Consider the following 22,082-nt stretch of genomic DNA (forward strand, 5'->3'; position numbering starts at 1 on the left):
ATCTTTGATGTTTCTTTAAGTGGGATTAATTAATTAATTCATTCATTTTTGGCTTTTAATTTTCCTTTTAATTATTTTAATTTATTCAATTAAAAAATTTGGCATGCTTGGTCTCTGTTTCTAATTTGTTTATGTTGTTTGTCTTTTGAAAGATATTTATTTGTTTTTATCATTGGTTTTTTCCTGGGGAGGTTTTTGTAAGATTTTTGTTTTTTTTTGTAAGATTTGGTTTTTCTATTGCTTTAATTAATATTTTATGTGTTTGTTTGTTTGTTTATTTGTTCGTATTGAGAGATTTTATTAATCTTTTTCTTAATTTTTATTATCTTTTTTTCTTTTTATTTATTTTAATTAATTTTTTTCTTTTTCTTTTTTATTTTCTTGAAACAGATTTGCGAGATTTTCCTGCTTGAACCCTAGTGAGATTGATTAGTCATAAAAGAATAACATGCCTTGATTTAAAAAAATACTTTTTATATAGGATGATTTTTTTTTGAATAGTGATATATATGAATAAAATGTGTTTAAAATGATATTATGAAGTAGTAAAGTTTATCAATCTTTTAAATCTTGCGGAGGTTGAGCAAAGAGTGGGCATAGAATAGTTTCGATTCTTGTGGATGTGTAATGCGGGAAAGCCACAAGAATTTTTAAAAACTCGCTATTCTTCTCTTTGATCATCTTAAAAACTGAAGGATTTAATAGGAAAGGTTTTAAAAACTTAGATTGATGGAACTTCACCAGTTCAGATGGTATCATTTTAAACCAACGACCCTTTTCTCATACGAGGATATCAAGAAGATATGTATTCGAGAAGGCAAATAAGAAAGAAACCTGAAATGCTCCCATAAATAATGCCTAAACTACTTTAAAGAGAGTTTAAAAAGTGTTGTAGGCATCGTACATTTATGAAATATTCCAAAATTTGCTAACCATTATCCCTCGAATCCATTGAATCACAATCGCACAAGAAGTAGTCATTTTTATTGTCTTTTTCAATTTTGAATTCTTTAACATTATTTAATTATTATATTTCAATTGATATTTTCTTTTTAATTAATTTCCTTTTTCTCCCCAAAATTCAAATCAAAAAAAAGCAAAATAAATAATTCAAATCAAAATTTATAGAAATCAATTACAAAAATCAAATCAATTTCATTTAATTCCCCACAAAAAAAAAAGCAAAATTAAATTAATTATTAAGAATAAATTTTTATTTTGTTATTCAATAATAAGCACATTCGATTTATATATAAACAGATTATTCCTTCGATCATTTTTTTAGTTTTGAAGCGTATTCAATTGAAATTAAAATTAATAATTAGAATTTAAAATTAATTTTTTCATAAAATAATAAAAATATTTTTATCAAAATGCATTTTTAAATTAAAAAATAATTGATCTTGTAAAAAAAATCAAAGACTTGATAAGCTTTTGAATGAATTTTTATTTTTATAAAGTGGTAGAATTAATTACATAACTACAAATTTTATATTAAAAATTTTATCTATAATTTTTGCCTTTACTTTGAAATCTTAAAATGCTTTATTTTATAAAGAGAATAATTGTAAGTAAAACATTATTCTTTGTAATAGATTTATATAAGTTTTTTGATAAATATTTATAATTGGTTTACAACTAAAAAATCAAAGAGTTTAAATTTAAATTTTTAAATAAATAATCTAAAAATAAGTTATGATGGATAAGCAAGCAATCTAATTAAAATATAATTTTATTTATATTTAAGCAAATAATTTTATTTAAACATAAATAGTTAGTTTATATTTGAAAAAAATAGAATTTTAATTTTTATTTAAAAAAATTCTTTCAAACTGAAATATTATTCAAAAAAAGATTATTTTGCTTATCGCTATCATATTACAAAAGCAATTTTAATTAAAATAAATTCTAAATAATTCAAGCAAAAATATTTAATAAATAATTTAGCTTAAAATTTGTATGAATATCTTGTAAATTAATGCAGTATTATTAATTTTCTTTTGATATTGTTTCTTAGAAGATATGTTAAGTTTAAATTGAAAAAATTTTGTTGTTGTATTTATTAGCTTGTTATGAAATAAATAAAGCAAGTGTTTGTCTATTCAGAAATTAAAACCGAAATTTAATCTGAATATGAAGAAATATTTTGATGAATATTATATAAAAATTAGAAATATTTTTTACTTTTAAGAGTTATTATATGACATAATTTTAAAATTATATTAATTAATTAATATTAAAACAGCTGATTTCAGTTTTAGCTTGAGTTTAAATTTTAAATTTATTGCTATTAATTTTGTCCCTATTAAACTTATAAAAAATTTTATTATTTAGGTTAATCTGAAAGTTCAGGGTTTTTGGGATCTTAATCTTACTGCTAAGATGGTTTTTGAGACATTTCTGATTAATCAATTTATTATATTTATCTTTAAGAAGGATTTAAATTTATAAATGAAGAAGAATTATTTATAGGAGCCAAAACTTCTATCATTGAAGGAATTTATTAAAACTCTTCTATCATATTGTAAAGCTAGTACTTTCTTATAAAAGAATATGTTATTTATAAGCTTTGTTCTTGTATGAGGAATGGTTCCTATTTTTTAAAATAAATAATTCTATATTAAATAAAAGATAAAATTGAAAGTAATTTAATTTAATGAGAGAGACAGAAACATTAATTAATTAATAAATCAATCTATCAATAAATGAATTATTACCAGATCAGGAAACAGCTTTTACTGCTAATTATTAAGTATTATGTTTATTTAATTATTAATCTGAGATTTTTTGTCTTCAATTGAAGTTAAAAGCTTTAATTCGTTGCAAAACTTTAAAATATTGCTCATGTTTTGCAAGAACTAGAAAAGCTAAATGACTACTTCACTATTTTAGACATCCAAGTCCAAGTAATCTTAAATTTCCAAAATTTTGACAATGTTATTCTATCTAGAGGCAAGAACTTCCTCTATTTCTAGCATTAACGAATCTGTTTGTATTATTTTGTAATGCTGATTAAGTAGACTATTCTAAATATCTATCCAATATTTTACTATTTCCCAAAACCTTTCTGTTTTTGACAGAAACCTATAAATTCATTTTTTATATTTTGATTTGTATTTTTTAATTTTAATTTTATCAATCAAAGTTATAAAATTTTTATAATTTAAACATAAATTCTTACAGTTGTGCATAAAAAAAGTCTACTAAATTTAATAAATCAGATTCGAAATTCAAAAAAACTAAATAAAATGAAATTTATTGAAAATAATCAATTACACTTTATGTGCCTAGTAAAATGAGAAATCTGCGTGATATTTAGGATCGATGTCTAAGTGCTGGTAAGTGACTAGTATACTTTTCTTAATTAGATCTAACTAGTCATAATCATTTTAAAGTTCTTCTTTTAGTCTTTGCATGATAAAATTAACATCTTACAAATCTCTGTGGATTTGCAAGTACGTTAAATTCTTATTTATGAAAGTGTTTGTTTTAATTTTAAAGATTTCGATTTCTCTCTCAAGCTACTGCTTGTATTTAAATTGAATGCTGTCCATGTTTGCTTGAATTTCTGTAATTTTCTTTTCAAGTTCCCCATACGAATATATTGTCTGAGTGATCTTTTATAAATTAATGAAATAGTTTGACTTTGTTAAAAACAAAAAAAGACTTACTAATTATTTCAACTAGCCAGAGAGCATAATTTTTTTATTAACACAAACTTGGCTCAAATCTTAAATTCTTCTCATAAAACTTTTGTCTACGTCTCTTTACTTTTCAATGATTTAATAGGAAATAAGGAATTAGTAAAACTAATCCAAATTCTCAGGGTAATTGTAAAGTAGCTTATTATTTTGCTTTAGTTTCTCAAAGAAGAAGCATGCCATTTGGTCTATTTTTTCTTCGATTGCAGCAAAAGAATTCTTATAAAAAATATTCATCTGATTTTTGACCTACTCAATTAATTCTGTGTGGTCTAAACTATAAAATCCTATGTCCATGTGATTATCCATTTCATACAAATCCTTTTTATCCTGCAAGAAAACATTAAATAAATCTGAAAATTCCTAAGCCTCATATCTACCCAGTTAACTGTGTTATTAAAAAGAGATCAATAAAATAGTTTATGAATTATAATTGATATAAAGGAAGTGTTTATTACTCATTCTAAATAGGTTGATAATTCTTATAAAGCTCTCTAAGAGTTTGGATGACTCCACATTTGTTTTCAATTTATCTGTAATTTAAATCTAGCTAATTTGTTTAAATGCAATTAATTAAAATATTTATTTAATTCCGTTTAAAAATTATTTACCATTTGCTGAAGTTCGCTAAAGTTTTGCTTGTATTCAACACTGCTTTTGATGTTTTATTGAAGTTCTGCCTTCATTTCAACGGGGTCTTAGCTTTAGTTCTCAAAAAAGTCAATTATCATGTATTCCTTTAGCTCAGGTCGCATGTAAAAATATTCATGAAGATTAGCAGTAATTTCACAACTTTTATATACTATAGATTCGAATATTTAATTTTATAATTCTCTGGAAGGATACAGCTTCTCACACCCATTATCTTCCTTCTCAAGAAATCCATTAATCTTTACTTTTCCTCCTACTTCTCTCCCCTAATATCAAATTAAAAAAATAATCACAATCAAAAGATAAAATTTATTTGTTTGTTTGTTTGTTTGTTTGTTTTACGTGTATCATATTATCAATCATTTTAACAATAGATCCCAGTCCTTAGCACATCAACCAAGATTTAGAGTCTGTATGTAAAAAATCTACAAATCTAATAAAATGTGTTAGCTATTTATATTGGAAAGTCAAAACAGCTTGTTAAGTAAAAGATGCCTCTTCTAATATAATTTCAAATTAATAAATTTAAATAAAACGAATAAGTAAGACATTTATTGCTAGCAAGTAAATTTTAAAATAAAATTATTATTTAATATCTATAAAAAATATAAACAATAAAAAATTATTCAGCATTATTTAAACTTTGATAATTCACTTTAATGAAACTAAATTTATTGGGAAAGCTGACAAAAATATTATGAATTTGAATAAGAATAAATAATTTCTTTGATGGTTTTTATAAATAAATCATCATTATTTTTTTATAGATTATTAAATTTATTGAATAAAATTTTAATTTAAAATAATTATTTCTACATTCAAAAAACATTAAGAAATTCTTCTAAAAAAAATTGTATTTAATTAATATCAACTCATAAAATTAATAATTAAAAAGATAAAAAATATCATAAAAATGATCAATTTTCATTTCACAAAATAAATCAATCTTTGTTATTTTATAATATTTACTTAAAATGAAAAATTGATATTTGATAAAAATTAAGAAAATAGTCTTCTCATGGTTGGTAAATATGGGTAAATTAAAATGAAAAATACATATGATATTTTTATTATAAAATTAATATCACAATTAATGTGAGAAAGCAGTTTGTTTTTTGTTTGCTTGCTTGCTTCTGTTTGATAAGAGTAAATTAAATTTTTAATGAATACATAATGTTGAAATATGATGAACTTGAGTGAAAACCTAGAGAGAATTCTTGCAGGAGTTAGATATAATTTCAGATATTTTACTAGTTAACTCAGTTAATCTTTCTATAAAAGTAGTTTGCAGGTAGTTCATTTAGAATTTGTGATACTTTTTAATATCTATACTTGAAAAAGATTGAACGTAATTTGTACTAAAAATTGCTAATTGGGAAACCTCTAAGCAAATACCTCTTATTTTGAGGATAGATTTTCTAAACATAGGATTCAGTATGAACAGTTTACTTTCAATAGTTTGTCTACATTTTTGCATCACTTGTTTTCTCATCAGTTTCTTCCATCTCTAGAATATCTTGAATTCTGAGAACTATTTAAAAAACTGTATTTTCTTCAAATTGTAGTAAGATTTCTTCTCATTCTAGAATCTCTCTATATTCAAAAACTATTAATCTCCCTTATTGTAAATTATTACTCCCTAAAGTAAAGAAAAAAAGAAATAAATATATATTTTAAAAGATCATATGAATTAATTTTTGAATTTCCAATTCATTTTTAGTTTTTTCTAATAAAATTTAATAAAACTTTTGTATTTTTTTATTTTTTTATAAAAGTATATTTGATGCTTGTTTTGGAATTAAAATGGGATGAAAATTTGTTTAGAATTATTAAATTTATATTTTGAATATTTAATGAAGAATTGGTTGTTTATTACTTGGTAAGAGACAGTATAATACTGCATAGGATTTTTTTTCTCAAAAGACGTTAAGATTAAATCGTAGGGAGTTTCGCCTTTATTAAAATAAAAATATTCTTCCTTGAGTTGTGGCCTTATATTGAAGTGGATGTTTGTAAAGAGCTAAAAGATTTCACTTTCTGTTATATTGTACTCGGTTGATTTTATCTTTTGGTATAATTGAATCTATTTTCTCCTTTTTATAATTAACTCATTTTATGTGTTGGAATTTTGCTCATTTTTTATCAATTATTCTATGAATTCAGAATCCTCTTTGTAGATATCTTATTGTTTTTATTTTAATTAATTCCCTGCATTTTCTTATGTATTGATGCTTTATTAAAATCTCTACTTTAAAGGAGAAGGTGATTTAGATTTTCTAAATGAGGTAGTAGAAGTTTTCAAAAGAAAAGATTCATCTTTAGATAAATTATTTTAAGCTCTTCTCAACTCAGGCAAATCGGAATTATCGACTTGCAAGTGATCTTTAAAGAGCTTTATTGAGCTCTGGTGGTGAAGTTTAGGTGAAAGGTTTATTGGGATTTTAGGAAGAATTTGGAATCCTTTTTCAGCCTTCAAAAAAACCTTTTTGACAGACTCTTCTTATTGTAGTGCAATTTAGTTAGTTTAATTTATTCTAACGCATTTAGCAACTAACTTCTGTTAGAAGAGATTATTTTTATTCAAAGGTGACAGTGACCTTGTTTTCTTATAATAATTGTTATAATTGAGAAATCTAATTGTAATTAAGTCAATGTTATAGATTATTATTCATTCATAAATTGCAATAATCTTGATGAAAAATATACAATTAATCATAAAAAATATCTTAAAAATGAAAAAGGATTGAATTATTATTTTAACCAATACATTGAATTGATCTTTGCCTTGTTAATTTGGATGTAAATTTGGAATTAAAATGTTTTTCACTATCAAATTTTTTGTTTAATCTTTTAATTGCATTTGTTAATATTTACAAAAAAGCAATATGCTATTTAAATCTAATTTGTTTATTAAAGCAACAAAAAAAATATGTTTGTGATATTTCTTTCCACTTGAATAAACGATATTCAAATGCTAATATAAAAAAACAATAATAAAAATCCAATAAATTAATTAATTTAAATCTATTAAAATAGAAATTTAAAATCATTTATTCAATTATTATTTCATTATTTTTATTATTTTATAATAAATATATCTGCTAATAAAATTAATTCCAAGCAGAACAAATAAATAAATTGATGGTTGTACTTTTGATTCTAAAATTTGTTTAGTTATTGTTATGAATACATAATAGAAAATTAAAATTAACTAATATCACAAATAAATCCTGCATTACTATCTAATTATAATAAAATAATTAGTATTTATTTTAGAAATGCAAGAGCAAAATCATATCGTAAATTTCTTTCAAGCTTTAATTAAATATAATTCCTTTCAATATTAATTTATTCAGTCAGCTTTTTCTTTTTGGTCTGAAGGTACAAGGTCTTCTTTTTTGAAACCGTGTTGCTAAGAAACAAACAAATAAATAAATAAATAAAGCGATGAATATAAATAAAAAACAAAATAAATAAATTTAATTACTGTTCTTTTGTGGTCAACCTTATAAATTTATCTCTGATAGATATAGATTATGAAAATAATATCTAATATTATTTAGTAAAAATTAGAATTAGTACAAAATAATAAGTAAATAAATAAACAAGTTAATACCATCTCTGAAACAAGAAAGTCTCTTGAGCAAAGGCATACTGATGACAAAGGCGAACAAGTCATCTACAATAGTGTTCAAAAACTTATAAATCATAGTTCTCCATGGTAAATGCTCAACGCTCTTAAGCTTGTAGTTAATATATAGCTAAGGAGTCATATTAATAAAACCTTTATATTTTTTAAATTAATTAAATTAAAATTAAACAAAATATTAAAATTTTTTATGTTAATAATTATTTACCAAAGACATAAATGAATCCGACTAAAGTTCTAATTACGAATGAGTACCAACCCTTGTGCTCAAGGTAGATAAGAGAGTAAACAGTGTATCCAGCTAATAAGGGAACCAAAGCATAATACAAATACTTAGTTGCTTGCTTGTCATACTCTTCAGTTGTGCGAATCTTTTTATTAAAATTTATCATTTATTTTTGCTAAAAATTTTTAACTTTTTTTATACATAACTTTGTTGGGTTTAATCAATTTCGAAGAATGGGAATTTGTTGTCTTTTCTTCTTTAACACTTTGCAGTTTTGTAGATCTTCCAAACTGTTACCAACAACTCTATGCCCGAAGAGGCTATGATAAGCCAACTAGTTTCTTCACTATCAAGTAAATAAAGGAATACAACAACCTCAAATACGAATCCAGTGTATAAACTTCTCAAGCTTAAACCTTGATAGTTTTCTAAATTCCTCCAATAAGAAATATCTAAAAAAAAATATTATTTAATCCAAATGCTTAAAAGCAAAAAGCAAAGTATAAATAAAAATAAGTAAATAATGCCTTTAAGCAAAACATCAATGAATGAATGAAGTCAATGTAAATGTTTTTACCATTTTTAACAGCTAGCAATTCAAAAACAGAATGTAGGATTGAAACAATAAATGTAATTGCTAAATAATAAGGGTTATTGTCTCCTAAAATTTCTTTGAATTGTTCTAAAGAATTTGCATCGTGTAATCCATAACTTGCTTAATCATTAAATGTTTATTCCATCTGGCTTATCATAAGAAGCTTTGCATGCCAGTAAGGATAGAAGACAATAGTAGTGTTGTAAACTGATGGCAAATCATTTTAATCAATAACCTCCTAGGTTGCTGTTGTTGCAGGTTAATTCTTGTTTTCTTCAGCAAGTTCTTCTTCGATTTAACCTTGATATACTAAATCTTTACGTCTAACCCAGAATTAAGACACATCCAAAATAGGAAGGTACAATCTTTTTTAGTGATCTATCTTGAGGAGATCTTTGCATTTAATTATATATTGTTGAACACTTATCAAAGCAATTAAAATATAATTTTACTTCTCAATTAAGGAGGTATTTGCTAAGGATGATACGAATTGGTGTCATGTGAAAGCTATATGTAAAATCTTTACCTAAAGTGAGGAGCTTTCTCTCCTAAGTTATTTTAAAATAATCTTTAAAAATCATAAAAAATAGTTTCTAAATTAATTGATTGATCTATTGATTGATTTATTACTCTTCTTGCTTTCTTTCTTAGTTTTAGGTTGAGGAACGTCTTCATTTGCAGATGAAATCAAATTCTATAGCTGCTCTTTAGTGATCTTTTCTTAAATAACAACTAATTCGCCTTATGCGTTCAATTAAGCTCCAGTATCCTAGTTTCTTATGCTTATACTCACTTCTGGATAAGGCTCGCTGAAAATTTACTCTTAAGTGAGAGAAAATGTTTTGTTAATAAAATTTTTTTCATCATAATTGTATTGCAAATTCTAAGTCTCCCAACTGTGCAAGACTTCGTTGTCTTTGATAATTTTTATCTTTAAATCCTGCAAAATTTAAAAAATTAAATGAGCTATTTATTTGATTGAATTTTTTATTTCATTTCATTCATTTTTCAAAAACAAAAAAAATATGGTCTAAACTTAAAATGAATGATTTAAATAAGGCGATTAATAATTAAAAATATTACAAAATTTTAATCATTTTCAAACGCATTGTGGTAGTAATTAGGATTGCTTCTATCTATATTATTACCCTTAATCATATTGAAAACAAAATTTCCAGCAATAAAAAGCAAGATCATATGAAACATTGAGAAGTTCCATCCTCCCTATTATTGCTACTGCTATTCTTCTTGCTAGGCAGGTACATTTTATTACTATTAATTCTATTAATTTTAAGAAGATTGTTGTTGATCTTATTAACTTCGCCTACTTGTGCTAATATTCATTTTTATTCAAAAAGTTGTTTATTAAGATATCTTTATGATAAAAATCAATTAAATCTAAATAAACAAACACCAAAATGTTTTCTTGTGTTCTATTTTTTATTTAAAAAGCTTTTACCCCTCAATAATAATTAGGAGAAGTTAATAGTAGAATCCGTATGGAGATCATCCATAATTAAAATTAAAAAAAAACTAGCAACAGCTAAAGTTATTTCTTTGATTTATATTTTGAAATTACATTTCTAAATTCAGCAAATAATATTTATTTAAATCAATAAGCACCTAAATAAATAAATAAACAATCAAATAAGCATTCATTTTTCTTTTCAAATCTTATCTCAAAAATATTTAGGATAAAAAAATAATTCAAAAATATTTGATTATAAGATAACATAAAACAAATATCTAAATAATTTGTTTAGATCTATCTTTTGAAATATTATCAAACATGCCAAAAATAAATAAAAAAAATATTCTTGAATTTAAAATTTTAATCAATAATCAATAAAAATGCTAATTTATCCAATAACTATTAAAACCCTTTAATTTTACTCTATAAAAATTTTATTTAATCTGAATACAAAATATTTTTATGTCATTTAAATATTTTCTTTAAAAATAGTAAACTTAAAAAGTTAAAAATAAATAAATTAAAATCTAACATAATAATTAGCAATAAAATAGTTAGTAAAAAACAAAAATAATCAAATCCTTAAAATAACTTTCTAATTAAATTTAAAGAACGACAAACTAACTTGAATAAAAAATCATAATTAAATTTTTTTAAAAAGATTTTCAATTAAAAAAATAAGAAATATTATATGTAATAATATCAATTAAATTTGTAAAAATAACTAGATAGAAAGCATAAAGTTTATTTAATTTAAATAAGATAAAAGTAAATTTTATTTATTATTTGATTTTATTAATAAAATATATTTTGTAATAAATTTACACAAAAATTACAATTAAAATAAAATACTGAGAATGGTATTTAATTTGTTATAAAGAGCATGATATATAAAAATAATACTAATTAAATAGTAATATGACTAATTGACTTGCTAACCAACTGAATGAATATAAGCATATCTTATATTATTTTTACTAATTTTATATTATCAGGTAATATAAACGTGCTAAGCTGAGAAATTAATTAAGAAAAATATTATACTTTTTTTATTCTTTAGAATAAGAAATTTAATTTGATTAAAAATCATAATACTAGATTGATGATAAAGTTAAGTGTGTAAATTATAGTCATTATATAAAAAAAAGATCAAAGTCATTATAAATATTTAATTATTAATTACTAATTTATACTAGTAATAAAGAATATTGTTTTATTTGAGAAGTGGAAAAGGGATAGTATGCATATTAAAGTTGAGTTATTTAATAAATGAAGAGATTACAGCTAAATAATGTCATTTATAGGAAAATAGCGTCACTTTTAACTGTTATATGCTAAGTAAACAAAGTTGAATTTTTCTAGAAGGTTGAAAAAATCAGATTAAATTAAAATGCAATACTAAATCAAAATATTACAAAGAAATATTGTAATATTATTAAGTTAGTAGAAAACTAGATTTAATTAAATAGATCAAAAAAGGCAAGTCAGCATAAGCATTTCAGATTAATTTTTTTGCAATAAGATTTATAATACGTAATATTTTTAACTTAATGTTTTATTCAATTTTACATAGATTTAAGTCCCCTCACTATTAATTGTTAATAAATCACTTCCTCTTTTAGCAAAGTAAAGTTACCTGTTTGTTTCTAGTTTTTAAACCAATCACGCAAGCTGCACGTGCTAGGTAAACTTCTGTTTTCTAAATAGAGAGCATATTAGTTTATCTTTGAAAATTATTCATCTGAATTTCAATTTTTTTGAAAAAATTTGACTAAATATAAATTCTATTCAGAAATTATAAAAAAATCTTTATTTTTAAATCGAAATTAAAATAATTTAACAAAAAAAGCAAATTTTTAGTATGAAATTAAATAAAAAATTTATCAGGAATATTCTTTTATTATTGATTTTAAATATTAATTTTTGAAAATAAACTAAGTTATGAGTAGTTAATGCTGTAAATCGTAGATTCAATTTTAATTATCAGAAAATAATATGGTTTATTCTCTAAATCTCTTAAATTATATATTAAATATAATCATTAAGCTGCTCACATTTTATTAATCTTAGATATCAATTTAAATTAATAAAAACCTGTTTATGTTTGCTTGATTACTTACTTACTTAGTTATTAATATTTTATTAATATTATTGTTATCAAGTAAACAATCTATGGTTGGTTGATTCAATAAATATATTTTGAATGCATAATTCATACACTCAATATCTTACACAAATTTTAATTTAATTAACTTAAAATAAAAAAGATATTTTCTACTTTTTTTTCAAATCTACAAACACTAAAAAACAAAAAAATAAATATAATGTTAAGCTTTTTTAGCAATGATTGATTTATTATAATTAATTGAAAAGGATTAAATACTAATCATTACTAATTTTTCTTAGTTTTAACTTCCAAAATAGATTAATTATAGTAAAATATATTTTAAATGGATGATATTGCTTGTATTATTTTAAGGTATAATTCTAATTTTCTGCTAAATCTGATAATTTGAATTGAACATTATTTATTACAGGCTTATAAAACCATTAAGCAAATCAAACTTTTTATATTTTCTATTTGTTTTTAGGAATGATTAAAAATAAATAAAAGACATCAAAGAATTTTGGAATAAGCTGAGAAACCTTCTATTGTAAATTAATTTAATATCTTAGTCGTCATAATTGATTAAATATTATTAAATAATTATTAATAAGGATTCTTGTTGGTGTAATATAATTAGAAATTTCACATATCCAAAGTTTTCATAATAATATTAATTCAAACAAACTCCATAAAATTAAAATCCTCCAAAAGGAAAATAAACAACAAACAAAAAACCATCTCAAAAAATCCATTTAAAAATGAAGTTAGATAATACTATTGTTGCCTTAGTTACTGGTGGTACTAGTGGACTCGGTGAAGCTACAGTCTATGCTCTTCTTGAAAAGGGAGTTAGAGTTTTTATTGCTGACAGAAACGAAGAAAAGGGTCTCTAAATCCAAACCAAGTACGGCTAGGACAGATGCAGATTCCAAAAGTGTGATGTTTCTGATGAAGCTTAAGTCAAGGCTTTGGTCGATGCTTGCGTTGCCACTTTCGGTGCCATTCATATCCTCCTCAACTCAGCTGGTGTTATCTCTGCTGGTCTTATTGTCGGTGGAAAGGTAATTATTTCACTACTTTTCATTTCATTCAATAATTAAACAACATCTTCAGCCAAATATTAAAATTATTGAAATTTGATAATTACTTAACTCCCAATAAGACAAAAATAAGATGCCAAATTCATCCTCTTTAAAGTTTCATAACTAAGAATGAAAAATGAGAACAAAAATATTATCAACATTCACATTTTTCAATAATTAGCATGCAAATTTAGCTTGATATTTTCTTGCAATCTTATTTTATTAATTAATAAATTTAAAAAATAGAACTAAGACCAAACCATCAAGACTGAAGAAATGAATAGAGTATTAGGTGTCAATGTTGTTGGAACTTTCAACGTTACTAAGTATGTTGCATTATAAATGGTTAAGCAATAACCCTTAAACGAATTCAAAGAAAGAGGTGTTATTGTTAACGTTGCCTCCGTTGCTGGTATTGAAGGTCAAAGAGGTCAAACTGTCTACGCTGCCTCTAAGGGTGCCATCATCGGTAAGCAATTTATATAAATAAATATAACTTAAGCGAGTGCTATTGTTGAGATTGCAATTAATATATAAATAAATAAATAAATAGCATAGTATGATAGAATCAAATAAAATCAAAGATAGTTTTGAAATTTATAAAAGACAATCAATCAATAATTGTGATATGATTGATAAAAATATTGTTTTTTATTTATTGGATTAATTGAAATCAAGAAGTATTTATTTTTAATCATCTTAAAGAGAGTGACGTATTATATAAAGCGATTAAATCATACACAATACCCGAAAGCAAACAAAATCAACAAATTAATAATTGTTAATTTAACAACAGCTCTTATTATCAGAAACCTACCTACCTACTTTAAATTGCATTTGCAATAGCAGCATTGTTTTCTTTTATTAATAATAATTGTTTAATATTAAAAAGGTATGACCCTCCCTCTTGCTAGAGATCTTGGTAAGTTCGGTGTCAGAGTTTGCACTATTGCTCCTGGTATTTTCTAAACTCCTATGGGTGCAGGTATGTCTGACAAAATTATTGAAGCTCTCTCTAAAGCTTCTGCTTTGGGAAGAGTTGGAAATCCTACTGAATTCGCTGATGCTATCCTTGGTTTGGCCACTAACTCTTTTGTTACTGGTTCCATTTTCAGACTTGATGGTGGTATCAGATTACCTCATATGTGATTTTAATAAACAAATAAATAAACAAATATATAAATTAATAAAATATAATATGATTATATTATATTCTTTAGTTCTTTCGTTTTTACTCTGATGTTAAATATTATTATAATTTTAAAAAGCAAATATCCTTGCTAAATTCATCTTTGTATTAAGTTTCATACAATTCTTACTTGAAATATTTTTGATTGTTAAAAAAAATTGAATGAATTATTTTTATTGAATTAAACACCTTAGTTACTTATTACATATTTTTTTAATTATTGAAATATTTTTTGATTATTTAAATATTATTTATATACTTCAAGAAACACATACAAAAATATTTACATAATACAGTATACATACATACAAATATATATACAAAAAATATTTTATAGCTTGTTATTGATATGATAAATTCAAAGGATATTTTATATTTAAAAATTTTGTTATCGTTTTTATGACTTTAAATTTTTCTTCAAATTAACTTTGTTTTAAATAAAAACTCATTTAATTAAAATCTTAATTTTTAATCAAATTATTAAAATTTTTACAAAATTATGATAAGAGGTCTTAATTTTAACTAGGTTTTATTTGAAAAAAATTATATTAATTTAAAAAATTAAAATTGAATTTGTCTTAGGGGTCAACAAGGCTGTTTATCTTCTGATATTTTGCTTGTTTATTTAAAATACATTTATGATAATAAATAAATAAATTTATTATTAGATTCGTTTTCATATTTGTTTAGGTTGGTATGTATAAAATGTAATTATAATTTAAAAGAAATAATGAAATGCGATCATGCAGAAAAACAAATAGTTTAGGTCTTGGAAGCTTTTCATATATGGTATGTATGTATGAATTGATTAAATGATGTATTATATTTTCAGGTATTTCCAAACAATTAAAAAAATATGTTTATGATATTACAAATAATATTATTTAAATTTATATTTTATATCAATGATAATTTATTTTTAGAATTTATTCAAATGATCAATAAGGATATTTTTCAAAAGCCTTTGTAAGCTATTCTAAGTAAGGTGGAACTGATTCAAGTAATATCTTGTTATTAGTTTGTACATCGAATCTAGCGATATTTTAACAAAGAATAAATGTGACTTTTGATTGATTATTATTTGTCTTTTCTACAACTGTTGAGTTTAACATATAATTAGTGAGAGTTCTGTCTTTATCTATTACGATAGAAGGATGATCCACTGATGCACTAGTGAAATATGCTAGGTTCTAACTGATTTACTTTATCTCTCCAAAAATCATATCTGTTTTAGCCTTAGTTTAACAGTGGTGAATCTCATAATTTACATTTCTATCTATGATAACCCATTGCTCAAGATCTGGAGTTATTTACTTAAAGTAAGAAAGATCTTAAAGAGCTCTCACAATTTTTTCAAAAGGGGAATTAGATTCTACAACTACTTTAACTGTAATTATTTCACTTGGGGAAGACTCCTAATTTTATTTTTTATTTTAAATTAAAATATTAAATTAACCAATTTTTTTACCAAAAATAGAGTCATCATTTGATCAGTCTTTCTATATTCTTTGAATTAATGATCGACATCTTTGTAATAAAAATCTGTTTGATCTTATTTTTTCTTAAGAAATTCGTAGGTAGTATTTTAGTCCATTTTTAAACAATTAATATTTATTTATTTGTTTTTGATTTAAAATATTTATTAATTTTTGAGTTGAAGGTATATGTGAGTATTTAAATTGATCGATTCTATTAAATTCTTTGAATTAATTTTCTATTAAAAATGATTAATATATTTTTTAGCCTGAAATTTAATTTTTTAGCTTGTAATTAAAGTTTTCAAAGTTGATAAATTCTGAATTAAATAAAATATAAATTACCATCAAATATTGAAAATAAAATTAATGATTTAGCATGAAATTTTTATTTTTATTTAGTAACTAATCTATTTTCTCTATAAATTCTGAAATAAACTAAAATATTAAATAAATTGACAAAAATTATTTATTTTATTCAATATTTAAAAGAAATAGGAATATCTTATAAAAAAGCTCATTTATTCAGCAATAGAGCTTAAAAAAAAAAAAAGAAAAAAATATTATAATAAATAAATAAATAAATAAGTGCTGAATAAATATATTCTAAGTGAGGAAAATCTGCAATAAATTTCAGAAAATATTTATAAATTATTTTACTAGTATGCATTATTTTTTTTAATTAATGAAAATTCATTTTTTAAAAAGCATTTTAACATGAAATTATATTTTTTGGATTGTAATTAAAACTTCGAGAGTTAATTAATTCTGAAGCAAATAAAAATATCTTTAATTTAAATAGACAAATAAGTAGGAATAGTCAATTTGTATTTTATTAAAAATAGAAAAATAAAAACTTAACTAAAATATTAGGCTTATTAAAAAAATAATATGAAATTTAATTTTTATTTTGTTTGAAAATCTTATATATGTTTTTTAATATGTGAAATAAATATCTTATTTAACTAACTTTGAATCAAATTATCTAATAAAGTTTCATCAAAATTACTTCTAAATAGACTTAATTGATTTAATTTTTTATTTATTTTAAATAGTCTTCTTTAATATTGGGCCAAAATAAATTATTTATTTGAGATATTAATTGATAAAAATATTCTATTAATATTTTAAATCAAAATATTATTTTAAATGATATAAATATTTCAGAATTATTTAAAAATCAAAAAATAAATTAATAGTTCAAATTCAATTTTTAAAAACTATTTTAATTTTATAAATGATTTAAATATCAAAAAAATTAGTTTGTTTTTAAAAATTTCAAGTAATTAAGTTACAGCAATTAAATACATTTTTCATTGTTACTTATTTACTGGGCTACTTATGTATGATCAATGAGTAAATTAATTTATTAATAACTAATTTTAATGGCTTTAAAGTTTTTTTGTTTTTAGCCCAAGCATTTAATTAATATTTTGAAAATAATAAAAATTAATAATAATCATAAGTAAAATTTGATAGAGAATTCCAAATAATCAGAATTAGAATCAATCAATCAATCAAAGCTTATTATTAAAATACTTAATTAAAAACTTATTATTTTTGTATTTTTTTTTACTAAAAGGGCTAACGAAAACTGCTAAATATTTTTTACACCTTGTAGAAAAGCTTTTATTTAATATAGTGAAAATGAAAGGCGGTTTCATCAAACCTTCTAGCATGGGCAAGTAGCCTAAAAAAACAGTTATTTTGAAAGACAACGACTTGAAAAGTTTTGATAAAGAATATAAAAAAGATGATGTTTTAAATAAAGAATACATGAAAATGCAATAGTTTATGCTTGTGAGTGGATAGCCTTAACTAAATATAATGGAATCGAAAATAAAAGATCTTGATGAGAAGATGAATGGGAATAGAAATTAAATGTCTCTAGATGATGAGTTAGAATTGAGAAAGATTATGATGAAGCAAACTAAATTTGAAAAGATGATGAGCAACTATTATGAAAATTACTTAAGTTATTCTATACCTAAAGATCCTGAGTAAAGTGTACATAAGAGACTTTAAAATGTTTCAAACAACAATTAAATTGAGATTTAAAATATCATTAACCTTCATAATAAATTGTAGCAATCAACATTATAAGACCCATTAATAAATTAAAAAGAGTTTAAATTCCCTCAAACAACACGGGTTTTTGAAGAGAAAAAAAAATTGGATGAAGATTTATTGCTAATGAATTAGAGTCAATAAATTTTAGATGGTATCAAATCGCCTGAAAGCAAGAATTAAACGAGAACTTAAAGAGTCAATAGCTAAGGAATATAGATTTAAGATGATGGTTACGAGGATGAAGATGATGATGATTCAAGTTAAAATTCTAATGAGGTTAACTCTAAAAATGATCTGGATAATTTGACTGAAAAAAGTTTAAAAAGTTCAAAGAGCCGTAGAAGTGTCAGAAGCAACTTCGATAGGACATCTAGGTATTCTACAACCTCAAGAATTTCAAAAGGAAAAGGCTAATTTACAAACGAATGGGAATATAACAGTTTAAACGAATATGACATAGAAGATATTCCAAAGCTTATAGAAGAAGTAATTTATTTGCATATTAATTTCTTTACTATAAACATTCTTTCAAATTAGGAAAAAGTTGAATTTTATGTTATGCCTCAAGAGGTTACATAAGTAAAAGCCCAGCAAGAATAGAAAGAGCAAGATAATACCTAAAAATAAACAGATTAAGATGGAAAAAGCAATAAAGACAAAGATAAATAAAAGGAGAAAGAAAAAGATAAACAAAATGAGAAGAGTTAAAAGGAAGAAAATAAAATCTGGAAAAAAAGCAAAAAGAAAATATTGTTTATCTAGCAAGAATTATCTAATGATGAGTTTTTAAAGTTAAATATTCATGAAATGTTGTCATATGTCTAATAAGTAGATTAGTAATTTATTTCTTTAATCATTAATTAATTCAACAATTTATAGTAATAGTATATATTGAATATATTAAATTGATATTTCATAACAAAAACAGCATTTAAAAATTTAGCTTTGCTTATGGCTAAGCTGGAACTATTCATCCTGAAAATCAAATTTAATACCACAGAGATCTAACAACGTAAGCAAGGGATATGTTAACGATTGATCCTGAAGTCAGAGGAAATTATTTTGAATAAGATAGAGCAGGTCTGTTAGAAATAGAGGATATTTACATAGACATGAATAAAATAACTTTCGAAGATGTAACGAACATCATTAGTGATAGAGTATCTGATTATTTCATTAAAAACTGCATAGATCCTAAATATTTAGCTGAAAATTATGAAAAATTTTCTTATATTCCTGAAAAAAATAATAACGTTTTAGATAAGTAAAATTATTTCTTTTTTACATTTAACTATTTTTTAATTAAAATCAGTTTTAAATTTAATTAAAAAATATTATAATTGTATTTTCTTACATACCAATAATGCATGCAATCAATGAATGATAAATAGATAGGAGGAGAAGGCTAAAATTTTATATTCTGGATTAATTTTTTTCTTCCTAAATTTTCAATAAATTTTTATTTTACTAATCCTCTAAAAATTTTTTAAAACCCTTTCCTATCTATCTTATTGAAATATTTAAAAGCATAAATAAATAAATTATTTTATAGATTTAGTCAATAAATTTTTTGTAATGAAGAAAATAAAATATAAATTACTTTTTGTATAGAATTTATCTTAACAATTTAATTAATTTTTATTAGGATGCAGTATACTTAGTCGCTTTAGGACATAAAGAAATCTTAGTACTTAGAAATGAAAAGCTATTATTAAAAGATGAAAACATGGGACAATAAAGATATGCAAATAAGTTATAAAGATATTATCAAAGAAACTAAGACTGTCACTGATTGGGTTCTGGAGGATTTATTTCATATAAGAAAGGCCACAATGAATTCTTATGACCTTGATTTTGATCCAAAAGTGAACTAGATTTTCTAAACTTAGTTTTATCACAAGTTTGAATAGAAATTGCTCATTTTGCTGCAAATTATTCTTTACAGATAAAATATACCTTCGTTCAAAGTTCCTAAAGATTTATTTGGTAAACCTACAATGACTGAAGAGTAATAAAAAGCTGAGAGAATTAAAATAGAAAAGTAAAGGGCTGAATAAGAGAAAAAATTTTTCAAATTATTTACTCCAGAGGAGAAGCTCGTTTAGGATTTAAAGGATCTTCTTAAAAATGTAGGAAAAATTTCAAATGAGTTTGTGGATGGCAGATCAAAAGTGGAGTTATTAAGAATATTCTTGGTAGATTACAACGAAATTGTTAAATTTAAAACTGAGCAACTCAACAGAGTTAAGAAAATAGAAGAATAGATTACTTAAATTAACTCTGAATTCTCTTAGATTGAAGGTAAAACTTTGTATGAGAGATTATTTGAAGCTAAAATAGGGCACCTAAAGGACTAGGAAAATGAAGAAGTAACTGATGCTTAAATTCTAGACTAGCTGAGCTAAAAAAGGGAGCAACTATTGAAAGAGAGAGAGGCTATTTTACTTAACTCAGCTTAATTATTTTCCGTTAAATAGGAGAGTGAAGAAACTTAAAATAATCTAAACAATTAATCGTAATCAGACTAAAAAAGTAAATCTCCTTCACCTACACCGAGGGATAATTAATAGGTATTAAATAAAAATGGTGATAACGTGCTTGTTTCAAGAGCAAGAAATTTAAAAAATGTAGCCAGAGCCTTCAATTTGCCTGTGAATTAAGCAGATAAAAAATTAGAAAAAAACTTTGATTTAGAGTAAAGTTAGGAGTAAAATTAAGATCTTTTGATTCCTCTTTATAAAGCAGATTCATAGTATTAGGCTGTCGCATCATCATAAACACCTTAAAAAGGATCTATGAGTAATAAAAGAAATACCTCAACTACACCTAATCGTAATTTAAAAAATAGCTAATTTACTCCTATATCTACTACCAAAAGTAGGAATATGGAAGATTCTCGAAGTGAGTAATTTAGTAGAAATTAAAATAACAAATATTCTCAAAAGAGTTTATTCAGTCAATATAATCCTCAGAAAGAAACTTATGATAGAACAGACTCTAGATTGAGCAACAGATAAATATTAAATGACACATCAATGCAAGATGATGAATATAGAGATTAATTAGGAATGTAATATAGAAGAACTCCTGAAAATTTCCATAGATAAACTAAACACAGTAATACATATGCTGAGTAAGAAAGCAATGATTATAACTAAGTAAAACAGATAAAATTATTCAAAAATGCAAGAACCAAGGAGTATGAGTAGTCAAATTTAGTTCTGAACAAGTCTCGTACAATTTCATAAAATGGTTTATTTTTTGACGGTAATTCCAATGAAACAAGTAAAAGTCCTTTTACATCAACCTCTAAGTTGTTAAAATAATCTTATTCTTAACAGTTTAGTGACTAAGACTTTACTTAAACTAAACTTGAAAGGTAAAAGAGAATTTAATAAAATAATTCTTCCAATAGATCAGTCAGTCCTTTTGCAATTAATTAAACATAATATCCTGGTTCCAAAATTCCAAATACTATTGATTCATTTTTAAACGAAGACACCAGTTTAAAAATTATTCAAAAAAACTTGAATACAATTCTAAAGGAAAATTTAGTTTTAAATTAGAACTAAAACCATAAAAGACATGAGCATTCAAGCAATTCTAAAATGTCAAACTAAAAAACTTTGAAATCAAGCCGCTCATAATTACTTTTCTAAGATTAATCAAATTATCAACCAAATAGTTCTTCTAAGAGTCCCATAAGGGAGGTATAAAGTAGCCTTGAAATGATTACAAACAAAAACTGGAAATAAGTATTCAAGACTGCTTCTTGTCGTAAAAATAAAAACACCTCTAAAGATAAAAAATATTGATATTACTAAAATAAATAAATAAATAATGATTGCATCATAAAATTGATTGGA

General features: G+C 23.1%; 10 protein-coding genes across 10 annotated transcripts; 3 read left to right on the forward strand and 7 right to left on the reverse strand. All coding sequences in view use genetic code 6, as the record gives it.

Moving 5' to 3' along the window:
* Positions 1-42: 42 nt before the first annotated feature.
* On the reverse strand, positions 43-450 carry TTHERM_000016038 (hypothetical protein; the record flags this gene model as incomplete). Its single annotated transcript, XM_012795694.1, has 1 exon — positions 43-450. The coding sequence occupies one exon, from the start codon at positions 448-450 to the stop codon at positions 43-45; it is 408 nt and encodes a 135-aa protein (XP_012651148.1).
* A 105-nt stretch (positions 451-555) lies between these two features.
* Positions 556-759, reverse strand: TTHERM_000016039 (hypothetical protein; the record flags this gene model as incomplete). Its single annotated transcript, XM_012795695.1, has 1 exon — positions 556-759. One exon carries the CDS (start codon positions 757-759, stop codon positions 556-558), a length of 204 nt encoding a protein of 67 aa, XP_012651149.1.
* A 1,931-nt stretch (positions 760-2,690) lies between these two features.
* TTHERM_00016040 (hypothetical protein) lies at positions 2,691-5,778 on the reverse strand (the record flags this gene model as incomplete). Its single annotated transcript, XM_001008384.2, has 7 exons — positions 2,691-3,084; positions 3,277-3,617; positions 3,672-4,089; positions 4,160-4,251; positions 4,313-4,618; positions 4,695-4,852; positions 5,523-5,778. 7 exons carry the CDS (start codon positions 5,776-5,778, stop codon positions 2,691-2,693), a joined length of 1,965 nt encoding a protein of 654 aa, XP_001008384.2.
* A 173-nt stretch (positions 5,779-5,951) lies between these two features.
* On the reverse strand, positions 5,952-6,488 carry TTHERM_000016048 (hypothetical protein; the record flags this gene model as incomplete). The annotated part of the gene is made up of 2 exons (XM_012795696.1): positions 5,952-5,991; positions 6,229-6,488. The coding sequence occupies 2 exons, from the start codon at positions 6,486-6,488 to the stop codon at positions 5,952-5,954; spliced, it is 300 nt and encodes a 99-aa protein (XP_012651150.1).
* Positions 6,489-6,817: 329 nt separating this feature from the next.
* On the reverse strand, positions 6,818-7,212 carry TTHERM_000016049 (hypothetical protein; the record flags this gene model as incomplete). The annotated part of the gene is made up of 2 exons (XM_012795697.1): positions 6,818-6,985; positions 7,120-7,212. 2 exons carry the CDS (start codon positions 7,210-7,212, stop codon positions 6,818-6,820), a joined length of 261 nt encoding a protein of 86 aa, XP_012651151.1.
* A 492-nt stretch (positions 7,213-7,704) lies between these two features.
* TTHERM_00016050 (cleft lip and palate transmembrane protein) lies at positions 7,705-10,166 on the reverse strand (the record flags this gene model as incomplete). Its single annotated transcript, XM_001008385.2, has 9 exons — positions 7,705-7,764; positions 7,840-7,901; positions 7,969-8,136; positions 8,210-8,372; positions 8,429-8,679; positions 8,805-9,215; positions 9,275-9,370; positions 9,453-9,762; positions 9,906-10,166. The coding sequence occupies 9 exons, from the start codon at positions 10,164-10,166 to the stop codon at positions 7,705-7,707; spliced, it is 1,782 nt and encodes a 593-aa protein (XP_001008385.2).
* Positions 10,167-11,584: 1,418 nt separating this feature from the next.
* Positions 11,585-12,890, forward strand: TTHERM_000016059 (hypothetical protein; the record flags this gene model as incomplete). The annotated part of the gene is made up of 2 exons (XM_012795698.1): positions 11,585-11,977; positions 12,885-12,890. 2 exons carry the CDS (start codon positions 11,585-11,587, stop codon positions 12,888-12,890), a joined length of 399 nt encoding a protein of 132 aa, XP_012651152.1.
* Positions 12,891-13,158: 268 nt separating this feature from the next.
* On the forward strand, positions 13,159-14,631 carry TTHERM_00016060 (short chain dehydrogenase reductase family protein, putative; the record flags this gene model as incomplete). Its single annotated transcript, XM_001008386.3, has 3 exons — positions 13,159-13,461; positions 13,729-13,951; positions 14,375-14,631. The coding sequence occupies 3 exons, from the start codon at positions 13,159-13,161 to the stop codon at positions 14,629-14,631; spliced, it is 783 nt and encodes a 260-aa protein (XP_001008386.1).
* A 978-nt stretch (positions 14,632-15,609) lies between these two features.
* Positions 15,610-16,265, reverse strand: TTHERM_00016070 (hypothetical protein; the record flags this gene model as incomplete). Its single annotated transcript, XM_001008387.1, has 2 exons — positions 15,610-16,086; positions 16,140-16,265. The coding sequence occupies 2 exons, from the start codon at positions 16,263-16,265 to the stop codon at positions 15,610-15,612; spliced, it is 603 nt and encodes a 200-aa protein (XP_001008387.1).
* A 1,456-nt stretch (positions 16,266-17,721) lies between these two features.
* On the forward strand, positions 17,722-22,031 carry TTHERM_00016080 (hypothetical protein; the record flags this gene model as incomplete). The annotated part of the gene is made up of 4 exons (XM_001008388.2): positions 17,722-18,702; positions 18,754-19,052; positions 19,145-19,480; positions 19,862-22,031. Exons 1-4 carry the CDS (start codon positions 17,794-17,796, stop codon positions 22,029-22,031), a joined length of 3,714 nt encoding a protein of 1,237 aa, XP_001008388.2. The 5' UTR covers positions 17,722-17,793.
* Positions 22,032-22,082: the final 51 nt, after the last annotated feature.

This window comes from Tetrahymena thermophila (genome assembly GCF_000189635.1).
Source record: "Tetrahymena thermophila SB210 genomic scaffold scf_8254803, whole genome shotgun sequence".
In the NCBI taxonomy this organism is placed as follows: domain Eukaryota; phylum Ciliophora; class Oligohymenophorea; order Hymenostomatida; family Tetrahymenidae; genus Tetrahymena; species Tetrahymena thermophila.